This window comes from Pangasianodon hypophthalmus, chromosome 14 (assembly GCF_027358585.1).
Source record: "Pangasianodon hypophthalmus isolate fPanHyp1 chromosome 14, fPanHyp1.pri, whole genome shotgun sequence".
Classification (NCBI taxonomy): domain Eukaryota; kingdom Metazoa; phylum Chordata; class Actinopteri; order Siluriformes; family Pangasiidae; genus Pangasianodon; species Pangasianodon hypophthalmus.
Genome location: NC_069723.1, coordinates 19,315,135 through 19,327,207, shown reverse-complemented (window position 1 = coordinate 19,327,207; position 12,073 = coordinate 19,315,135). Strand labels below are relative to the sequence as shown.

The 12,073-nt window shown below is 38.1% G+C and overlaps 1 protein-coding gene across 1 annotated transcript in view; it reads right to left on the bottom strand.

The window, feature by feature from the left end:
* nphs1 (NPHS1 adhesion molecule, nephrin) overlaps positions 1 to 12,073 on the bottom strand; it is a 121,794-nt gene that overhangs the window by 73,167 nt on the left and 36,554 nt on the right. Inside the window, 3 exon segments of the mRNA XM_026934929.3 lie at positions 1,835 to 1,848; positions 1,850 to 1,917; positions 3,017 to 3,139. Of these exon segments, the coding sequence (XP_026790730.3) occupies positions 1,835 to 1,848; positions 1,850 to 1,917; positions 3,017 to 3,139 (205 nt within the window).

The following is a 12,073-nucleotide window of genomic DNA, read 5'->3' as shown; positions in this document are numbered from 1 at the left end:
TGCTTTTGCAGCTGAATGGACACAAATCCCCATAGCCACGCTCCAAAATCTAGTGGAAAAACCTTCCCAGAAGGGTGGAGGTTATTATAACTAAATCTGGAATGGAATGGGATGTTCACCAACCACATATAAGTGTAATTGGTGTCCACATACTTTTGGCCATATAGTGTGTGGGTATGGTGGGTCCATCTTCTCTGCTGACCATAGCAACCCTTCCCCCTACCATGATGAAACTTGAAACAAAAAGTAAAGCATTGAACCAGTTGAACCAATCACATTACTTGGCATAGAAACCTGAGAATGGTTAGCTTCTACACATGATGCAGATGGTATCAGGGTTTGATGGATGTGGACCCAAGACCACCAATTTTTAAGAGGACTAGGGATTGGTTCTCTGGGGTTTGCCCTTTCAAACTTCACAAAATGCTCTGAGCAAATCTGGAAAAAGAGTAAAAATCCGCCTACCAGCCAGAGAACCCAGAGGAAAACCCCAAAAAAATCAGTCTTTTATAAACTCAGATTATACACATCAGCAAGCTTATTTGAAGCTAGCATCTAAAGATTGTGGAATGGACTTCAAAAGGAGGTCCTGAGACTTGACTGAGATTTTGGCTACAATAGCCTTGTAGGTCCTGTACAAAATTTAAAAAAGGAACATTTGTCTCCAAATATATATTGGCTGAGTGACTGTATTTGGGTATGGCACCATTTTCTGGACCTAATTTGCATTAATGATCTGAAAATATCATTTCAGGGAGCCTGTTGTGACCAAACACTTGACTGAAGATGATTTTAGCTGTTTTCTGTGACTGTTTTTCAAAGCCACAAAGTCTTCCAGCAGGTCAAGAATCTCTTCAGTATGAAAACAAGAAGACGTGAAGTGTCCTTGTTGGCGAGGGTTAAAATGTCCCTAGCAAACTATTATCTCCATATTTGTAAATTACAAAGGAGTTTTTATTTTTGGTAGAGTTGGACAAAGAGGGTGAGAGAGCACAATATCAAATGGACGGATTGCTATTAATTTTTCACTATGACAGAATCATTCTAGTTTAGACACTGCACTCTGATTTAGGAAAGGCAGCTGCAAATAGGTTCAGGTTCTATTGACGTGCACAAGTATAGTGTACAATATGCAATGAAATTCTTACTTGCATGCGCTCTCACCATAACATTACAATCATGCTTTAATTAATGTTTTCTAATTAATGTTTTAATTAGAATAAATTCCAGAAAAATGCAGCCAGAAAATTTGCCAAAGATTTTCTTTAACATTCTGTGCTATTAACTGGAAGATTTCGAGTTAAAAATTTTCGCATTAGAAGAAAGGTTACGTTTCTGTAAGACCATCAAGTTCCCCACTTTATGCTTGGATTGCATTCTGGCCCTACATTTAATGCATCTGATAAATGTAAATGCATACTTCTCTTAGAAAAAAATAGATTAAAGGCATCACTAAGATTTCACAGACTACCACTTTAAATGCAGTTCATTGAATTGTGCAGGGAAGTGGGTAAAAGTGTTTAATTTAAAAAAGTCACCTAAGCACCTACTGAATTGTGTTTAAATCATGATTTTTTTTTTTCTTTAGGAAATGTTGCCATTATGCTAAGGCCTTAGAAATAAATGCATTATTGGGTTTTATAGTACCTCACCAAATTAAACTCCAAATTGTAGCAATATTCTATCTTAAACCTTCAGCCCACATTACTTTAGCTATCTGTACCTAAAACCTTAGTGTTGTGCTGCAGTGAAAAGAATTTTCTTAGGATTTTTATTCTTAAAGAAAACTTCTGAATTTTAAAGGAGCAGCAACACTAAAAAAGAAAATACGTACTTAACTTCAGTGTGGAGTGTTCAGGAGTTTATCTTCAGAGCCTGACATCGTGAAAGTCGTTGTATCTGTCAGCTCCTCTCCATCTGTGAATTAGAAGTTTTATTACACTTGTACAAACAGTAGCTGTCTTTAAACTGGCTTTAAAAACTACTGTCAGACTAATCAAATTTTTTGTGCATTCAGCAGTGCTGTGGTATTAGACTGGTATGAAAACTGATTTGGTAAGATGTCTCATGCCTATTTTTAATCCTAAAAACACTTATTGATACTGTGTAATGGTTATAGTTTTGAATTCAAGTTTTTTTTTGTTATTCTCACATGAAAGCATGTTGAAATTCTTGTCCAGGGTAATGCTACAAATGTAGTGGACAGTAATGAGTTTGGAATATTTAACTGCTGAGTTACCAACCCAGAACACATGGACATTATCAGAACATTCAGTAAGAATTCAACAGGTTCTAAGAAGATTGCTGTTGTTTCTTTTGGCTGCTCCCTTTAGGGGTCGCCACAGAGGAATCCACCTTCCATTGTCTGCATATTGATTTTGCACAGGTTTTATGTTGGAAGCCCTCCCCACTTATCCGGGCTTGGGACCGGCACTGAGCGCGCACTAGCCTGTGGGTTGGCGGTTGGGACTCAAACTCATGATCCTAAGAAGACCTAAGAAGATTCCTAAAAAACATCTGCTGTTATGAATTATGCCACACTGTGGTTTACACAATATTTCCAGTTATTATTCATTATAGTCCATATATTACCAGTTATATTACAACCAAAATGTTGTAGCAACATTGTACAAATATTTGCACGTCATATAAAACATTCTCATAACCTCTGGGAAACTTGATGCTTTAAAGTTTCATTCTTCAAACAAAAAGCTCCTATAACGGTAACATTCAGAAAACCTTCTACTAACCTCAGATACATAGACACAACCCAAAATCAAGATGCTTTTTCAAGCCAAATAAATAAATAACTGAAGTTTCATGAGGAGCAGCGAGTAAAAACTAATAACTTCTATGTTCCCTTAAGCCACTCCTTAGAGCATTTAAAGGCCAGGTGTAACTGATCCACAACCTGAAGATATTGTTTTTCCTTCCCTGCACCTGTTATTAGACAAAGTGGCCCTCGAACTCTATATGCATCTGAGGAGTCTTTATTAACTTTTAAGAGTGGTCATACCTTTAAAGAGAATGACATCAGCAGCCGGTTTGGCATCAGGGGCGATGCAGGTCACCGTGTACGCTTGCCCCTCCACCCACGGCTCCTCTGAGTCCAGCACAATGTAGGGATTTGATGGAGGAACTGAAACAGAGAGTCAATATCAGAGACCTAATGAAGGAACTGTTATATAGCAACTACTGAGTGTTCCGTGGTCTGGGAAAAAACTGTCGGATATCTCTGTGGCTGAATTCTGGCAAACAGCCAAAAAAGGAATGAAAAAAAAAAAAAAACTGAACTGGAACACCGACTACACCCCAGGCGTCCTCGCCTGACATCAGTGCCTGACCTCACTACTGCTCTTTTGGCTGAATGAGCACAAATCCCCACAGCCATGCTCCAAAATCTAGTGGAAAGCCTTCCCAGAAGAGTGGAGGTTATTATAACAGCAAAAGAGGAACTAAATCTGGAATAGGATGTTCAAAAAGTACATATGGGTGCGATGGTCAGGTGTTTTGACCATATACTATGTAAAAGACATGTTACCAAAAAAGACATGTACATGTTGTTTAATCTTGCCTAGTCTATATTCCTGCAAAGATCATGTATTGCACGGAGCCAGTTTAATAGACACACGGGTAAAACAGTCAATTCGCTTACAGATATCTAAAATCTTGCTAGCTAAATGTGATTTCCTCTCACAGTGAATGTCTCGCTTTGATCAAGGTGTTTGATAGCTACATGATGTCATGAAACAGCCATAAGCCTAATTAATTCAGTTTGTAATCAGATACCGGCTGTCATATTTGGGGGGTAAGCAGAGTGCTCAAACTGTACTTCTGGATGAGATATCTCCGCAAGAGAAACACATTTCAGCTCAGGAATATCTGCAGTTTTTCGGAAACTATACAGGTTTTACCAGGACGCCACACACATTTGATGTAATACTCTGTTGTATGACTGCTGCAAGCCAACATTATAGATATGTGTTGGAAGAATTGAAACCAACACGGTGTGACACTTGAAAATTCTTTACAATGTTCAACTCAATTTGCAGGAAATGTGCAAATTGCATCATCCAAACAGCAGCCAGACATTGTTTCCCAACCTGGTTCTTAGCACCAGAAATCGTGCTATACAGTGAAATGCATTATTTTGAAATCAACCAAAACATTGATCATACAAATACCTCAAATACAAGACTGCCTTTTTATTATAGATAATCACAATTACACTACAATTACAGAGTGATGCAGAGGAAATCTGATACTCAAGACAATCTACAGTCTGTACTGGCAGTATACTGTAAGTGTACACAATGGGAGTCCAAATCTAAAACTATGTCGCTAAAACCTGGTTGTGAACTGATGACACACATCACGTTTTATAGAGTATGAAAATCAGCAAAAGTAGTAACTTGAAAAGCAAACCCTGTGTACTCTTTGTCTTTACTTTGAACTTTTTTTTATTTTCTGGAGGTGCTCAAAGCCATGATCCCAAGAGTTTCTATGCACATTTGTAATTTCTAGCTTCGAAGTTAGCTTTATAGACATCATACAGCTTGTGATTGGGTACACTCATGCTGAATCATACGATGTATGTATATCCTTTTATAGCTGTTTATACTAGTGACTAAATAAAAAAGTAATAATAATACAAAAACACCAAAAACACAGTACGACCCCATACAATGTATGTTTGTTAGTTAGCTTGCTAGCTAGCTTACTAATGTAATACCATAACTAATGTGACAGCATAAATAAATATTACAAGAATTCCTCAATATTATACTTAAATTGACTGTTTCATACAGTAATATACAGAAACCTTACAATCTGTCAAGTCCTTTTTTTAATCTTTTATTGCAATCACCTGCACTTATTCAGAAATATCAAGGCTCACATGCAACATACAATAAATTACAATAAAAAAATATATAATAATAATTTTAGAATGTGAAGTTTTGGAATCCCTTTTCTCATTTTATTAGAGGTATATCAGTCACATTAACATATTTGTCTTTCTTATTTATTTATTTATTTATTTATTTATTTATTTAATTGTTTGTTTGTTTGGTTGCTTGCTTGCTTGCTTGTTTGTTTACATTATAAAAATACATCGATAGATTATTATTATTATTATTATTCTTATTATTATTATTATTATGTACACTATTTTAAAATGTATACTTATTTGACCTTACTGATGGTCAAAACTTTGACTCATCTTGTCAGCTTGAGCATTCTGATCCTATGTACAAATGTACAAAATATAATTTGAGTAGAACTATACACAGGGATCTCAGATAACAGCGGAGTACACAGTAACTACACAGAACAGCAGGAGCATCATCAGGATAACTACATGCTGTAAATGTGCGACACTGAGCAGGCTGACTGTGCAAACTGCATCCAACTGTAAAACCATCGTAAAACAGCAGCCAGATGTTATTCCCATCCCGGATCTCTTCACGTTACAGCTTTGGAAATTCATTACAGCAGCTACATTGTACAGGCTACATGTAGCCTAATAATCTGTTACATCATGATCAAATCTGATTGGTCTGATATGCCATGATCAAATCTGATTGGTCAGAAAACTGTATTTTAACTGCAGGAGACAAAAAAGTGAGGCTGATAAGTGAGGCTGATATGAGAACAGCTGTGTATAGCTGATATAATGTAAGACATAACTGGACCTAAATTGTCTTGCTGATGTAGCACAACATTAAATATAGTTATACATGATGTCATTTTTTTAATATATTAGAAATAATATTGCTGGTGAGTCGCTGTGGTATAAGAGGAATGAAACACTTTCTGTAACAGTAGGCCACATCACATTGGACCTGATATACTGTATATCACCCCACCCTATTATTGATTATTTTCCTATATCAGCATGCCTCCGAGTGTTTTATTCCTTACCTAATAACTCGAAGAATAGCATAGTTGGAAAATAACATACTCGTAACATACATCTCCAAATGGAAACAGAGTAAAACGTTTGATGCCAATCTTAAGGAAAATTTCTATCTGATCAAACAATAAAAAAAAAATAATAATTACATAAATAACATGTTAACAGTATAAACATTAATATGAATAATTAAGCCTTTCACTGCACAAAAACATGATGTATAAAATTGTGAAAAAATCTCAAAATTCTGGGTACTAGGGACTATCTATCTATCTATCTATCTATCCATTTTCTTCAACTGTTTCAAAAGTCACTTTGGACAAGACAATCTTTCCTGGCCTATTACTATTTACATTTGTCCTTACACTGATGTGATACATATATTTATTAGAATTGCATGAAATGCATTGTATTATTCTGATATTTATTTAAATCAGTATTTATTAGATGTATATTTAAGAGATGCTAGGTGTCTCTCTTGAATATGCAAAATTTAAGCACATGGGTGGTGTATAACTGAAGTTTTTAATAAACCTGAACTTGAACAATGCTTAGGTTTTACAAATTCATTATCATCACTTTAGCATGAGGATGTGTTTGTGACAGGAAACAGCACTGAGCCAGTTTTAACACATTTCTATTCTCCCTGAAGTTCATATTCTATTTCTGTCTTTTAATCAAGAAGAGCAGTAACTTCATACCTGTTGGATATCTCTTCTGGGGTGTGTGTGTGTGTGTCTTTGTGTTTGTGAACCATGATGCTTTGCAATCTAAGAAGGGTATCTCCACTAGGGGGTGCTGTTGCAGTGTCAGGGCCCGAGAACTTTGTGAGCTTCCATGCTGAGACAGATGAGATGCGGCTCGAGCTACAAACTGCTCTAAACCAAGCGCTCAGATCCCTGTGTGTGTGTGTGTGTGTGTGTGTGTGTGTGTGTGTGTGTGGTCTCTGATGACTCCCGAGACCACACTGCAAAGCCAAATAATGACATGCATTTGTAATCTCTCTCCTCCTCCCTCACACACGATCAATCGCTATATTTCCCATTTTGCTTTTCTCTTTATTCTCTGCTTATTTTTTATCTTTCATCACTCACCAACATCCCCCTTTCTCTCTCTCTCTCTCACTCTCTCTCTCTCACTCTTCTTCTCTCTTCCTCTCTCTCTCCCTCTCTCTCTCTGTCTCTATCTCTCTCTCTCTCTTCCTGACACAGTCTAACTCTTTTGTCTTCCTGGTTATTTGGTCTGCTTTTTTCCCTTTTCATCCAGTTCTCAACATCCTGTTTCTTTCTCTCCTTCCCTTCTTCCTTCTCTCATTTTCTCTCCTACACTCCCCCCTTCGCTCTTCTCACATTTCATCTCCCACTCCCCTCTCTCTCTCTCTCTGTCTTTCTCTCTCACACACACACACACACAAACACACACTATCAGTTGCTAAATTTCTCTCTTGTCTATCTTTATCTTCTGTCCACACCCTCTTTTGCTCCTCCACCACAATATTCCAGCTCTTTTTTCCTCTCTCTCTCTCTCTCTCTTCCTCTCTCTCTCTCTCTCCATTTATCTCTTCTTCTTAATACTCAATGATTACATACATTTCCCTTTTGTCTTTTCATTCATTCTTTTGCTACCTCTTTCAGCATTTATTCTCTCTCTCTCTCTCTATCTCTCTCACTCACACACAATGAATCACAGAATTATATTTTGCCCACACCCTCTTCTTTTTCTCCTCCACCACAGTATTTCATCTTTCTTCTTCCCTCCTTCACTTCTCTTTCTCTGTCTTTCTCTCTCTCTTTATTCTTCCTTTATAATTTTTGTTTTATTTCTACTTTCCTCCTTCACAACAGCCTCCTTCTCATCTCTTTTTCTCTCTCTCCTCCATCATATGCTTTTAATTGCTACATTTTCATCCACAAGTCTTTCTCTTTCCATTCTTTTATCTAACATTTTTGTGTCCTACTCCCTTTTACCCTCTCTCTCTCTCTCCTTCCACACACTTTACCAATCCCTGCACTGTCTTTCTTAATCTTCTATCTGCCTCTCCTACTCTCTTTCCTCTCTCATGCTCTATCAGTCACTTTATTTTCCCCTGTTTTCCTCCTTTCCCTTCATTCTTCTCCTTCATGTCCTCTTTCATCACTTCACAATGTCCCCACTTTCTCTTCTTTCGTCTCCTATTTTTCTCTCTCCTCCCTGTGCTCGTGTTCTCAGGTTCATCACTTGTTGTGTCGGCGGAGGCGTCGGCTGGTCGCACAGATCTTCTAAAATAAGAGTGATGTTCCTAAAGCGGGGAGGCAGTGGAGCGCTTCTCCTCTCAGTGCCTCTCACTTTTCCCAGAACTACCTTCCCATTCGCTCTCTCATTCTCTCTCTCTCTCACTCTCTCATTCCCCCTCATTCTCTCTCTCTCTCTCTCTCTCACTCTCTCATTCCCCCTCATTCTCTCTCCCTCTCGCTGCAGGTCTTTACGTACAGTTCCTTCATTCATTTATTCCCATTCGCTAAGTCAGCACACTCGTTTCTCACTGTGCGTCTCTCTCTCTCTCTCTCTCTCTCAGAATTTGAGCTGCAGAAGACAGGTGTGTGTGTATGTGTTGGTGAAAAGGTACCTGGTAAAACAAAGCCAGTAAGGCAAAAACTGTGACCTCAGTGAAGTCCACCTGAGAGTCTCACAAACACACACACACACACACACACACACACACACACCTCATACTATCCTTATGAGGACCTTCCACTTACATAATTAATAATGGCACTACGTAATGCTATGCTACACTTAAATCTAACCCTAACCACCTTATTAATAATAATAATAATAATAATAATAATAAAAAGTTTCAGTTTTCCTCATGGGGACCAGCCAAAAGTCCCCAAGAATTCAAAACTGTCAGGTATTCCTACCTTTCTGGGACAGATGGTCCTGACCAAGGTAACCCTGACATAAGACAAGTACGCTGAGCTATTATAATGACATGACACCATAATGACAGTTTAATCTGACCATAACTTAGAGGAAGATTGGGTTTTTAGATAAGATACAATAAACTTTATTGATGCCAATTGCATCAGTTCTTGTGCCAGTTACAAAAGAATAAATCTGGTCAAAATATACATACTAGTAATAAAATAAAAATAGAAGTATATTCTTTAAAACTGTACATGAGCAAAATTTAGATCAAACACATCAACAACTCATTATAAATGTATTGATTTTTCAGCATTTATCTGAAAGATACAAATAATAAATGTAAATCTTTTTATTCACCTTTGTTGCTGTGAATGAGTAAATGAGTTCTGCTGGAAAGGGACATGATTACAGTGTTAATTTTGTAGCTTGCTAATGAAGAATTATATAGCATTAGAACATTTTGTCAGTAGCTGAGTTTATGGCCCTGTGTTTACCGCTCTATTTTTCTCCTAGTGGGATACCAGAGACTTGTGTTAAATTCATTTAATGGTACACGGACAGTATGTTTGATATCCATGTTCTAAGGTAAGCCAGTCCATAAGGTGTCAACCTAATGTCAAAAAAAATAAACATAATAAACCTTTAGAATAGGGACGTACACACACAAGGAATTTGTTTCTCGCTTAAAGGAGCTTCCGGTACTTACAATGAGTGCAACACAGAACGGGGTACAACATTTAATAAAGAAATACACCGATCAGCCATAACATTAAAACCATTATCTCATTACAGTGGCACCTGTCAAGGGGTGGGATGTATTAGGCAGCAAGTCAACAGTCAGTTCTCAAAGATGACGTGTTGGAAGCAGGAAAAGTGGGAAAGCATAAGGATCTGAGTGACTTCGACAAAGGCCAAATTGTGATGGCTAGGCGACTGGGTCAGAGCATCTCCAAAATGGCAGGTCTTGTGGGGTGTTCTCGGTATGCAGTGGTTAGTACCTACCAAAAGTAATCCAAGGAAGGACAACCAGTGAACCGGCGACAAGGTCATGGACGCCCAAGGCTCACTGATGCACGTGGGGAGAGAAGGCTAACCCATCTGGTCCGATCGCACTGAAGAGCTACTGTAGCACAAATTGCTGAAAAAGTTAATGTTGGTTATGATAGAAAGGAGTCAGAACACACAGTGCATCACAGCTTGCTGCATATGAGTGCCCATGCTGACCCCTATCCATCACAGAAAGCCCCTACAACGGGCATGTGAGCATCACATCTGGACCATGGAGCAATGGAAGAAGGTGGCCTGGTCTGATTGATAATATTTTCTTTTACATCATGTGGATGGCCAGGTACACGTTCGTCAATAACTTGGGGAAGAGATGGCACCAGGATGCACTACGGGAAGAAGGCAAGCCGGCGGAGGCAGTGTGATGCCCTGGGCAATGTTCTGCTGGGAAACCTTAGGTCCTGGCATTCATGTGGATGTTACTTTGACACGTACCACGTACCTAAATATTGTTGCAGACCAAGTACACCCCTTCATGGCAACAGTATTCCCTAATGGCAATGGCCTCTTTCAGCAGGATAATGCATCCTGCCACACTGCAAAAATTGTTCAGGAATGTTTTGAGGAACATGAAAACGTATTCAAGGTATTGACTTGGCCTCCAAATTCTCCAGCTCTCAGTCCGATTGACTATCTGTGGGATGTGCTGGACAAACAAGTCCGATCCATGCAGGCCCCACCTCTCAACTTACAGGACCTAAAGGATCTGCTGTTAAAGTCTTGGTGCCAGGTACCACAGCACACCTTCAGAGGTCTTGTGGAGTCCATACCTTGACAGGTGTATGTCAAGTGAATGTATATTTCACAAAAACACTAAACTAAAATATTTTTAAAGTATAAAGATTATAAATATGAAAAAAAAAAAATCCACAGTACAGCTTTTTAGTGAAATCATTGAAATTACGTTTGAACAAAATTTGTTAAGTGACTGAAACTAAATAATAATTAGGACATTTGTGGGAATAACAGCATTGAACTCGCTGTGCAAACAAAAATCCCCCCACAGGATCATATGAAAGAATATATTGTTCATATCTGTGTGCATAAGCCAGGCAGACAGGAGACAGCGAGACACAAAGCTCGATTCATTAAACAAATACAGACGGATAGACAGATAAAGAAGATAAGAGACAGATTAACAGAGACAGCTGCACAGGTTCTGTCTGTCTTTTTCTCTTTCTCTCATTCTCATACTTTTTCTCTCTTGGTGTCTTGCTTTTTCTCTTACATTCTGTCCCACACACACACACACACACACACACACACACACACACACACACACACAATGTGCATGAGTTTTGATTTAGGTTTAACACATTAATGCAGTTTCATCACATTAAAGGAATAATTTAGGGGGGGAAAAATGATCAAATTAGCACAATTATTCACCAGTTGATCTGTGGTTGCTTCTGGTTTGCTTCTGCTCTGGAGCTCTATGTGTAACCCTGATTTCACACTAGCGAGCAACGGCGCGACAGGCACCTGTGCATTTCCTATGTGTGTATAATTTCAGCAACAGAGGCAAACGACAAAGCAACAGCGTGACAAGCAGTTTGAGTTTTTTCAAGTTTATACAAATTAGGTTTTTTTTTTTTTTTATTTCTCCTCTCACACCTTTAGTTCCTACCTGCAATTAAATCCCATTTACTGTTTGACCCAAAAAAATAGAAGAAAACCTGATTTCAACTCTTCTTGTCATAGACATGACCCCTTATTAAATGTGTAGAGACATTACAAAGAAAAATAAACCCTGGAAGAAAGTAGCAGAGATTGTTGGCGTCTCTGGAGATTGTCTGTAGCTAGTACAGTCTTTTGCAGTCTTTTGCGCTGCAAACTGTATTTTGCTAATACCTGATGCAACGCATGGCACATAACATGCAACAACCACTTTTCAGATTAATACACTTATTTAATTTGTGTTTAACTAGTTAGAAGGAGATATATAGATTTATAGGCACATGGTGGTTACACCAGGTTGTGGTTCGTGTACACAGCTAGTATAGTTAGCTTATGTTGCTAATCTGGTAACAAATAATATGAAGCCTGGCATGTAATGTAAAAAAAAAAATTTAAAAATCCAGTTTCACCCTTTTTTTCACTTTACTAAAATATTAGAGTACATTTAAGATAAACATAAGTTAGTTGTATACCGTAGTAAATTGTCTGTTGTAGGCTGTACATTTTTAG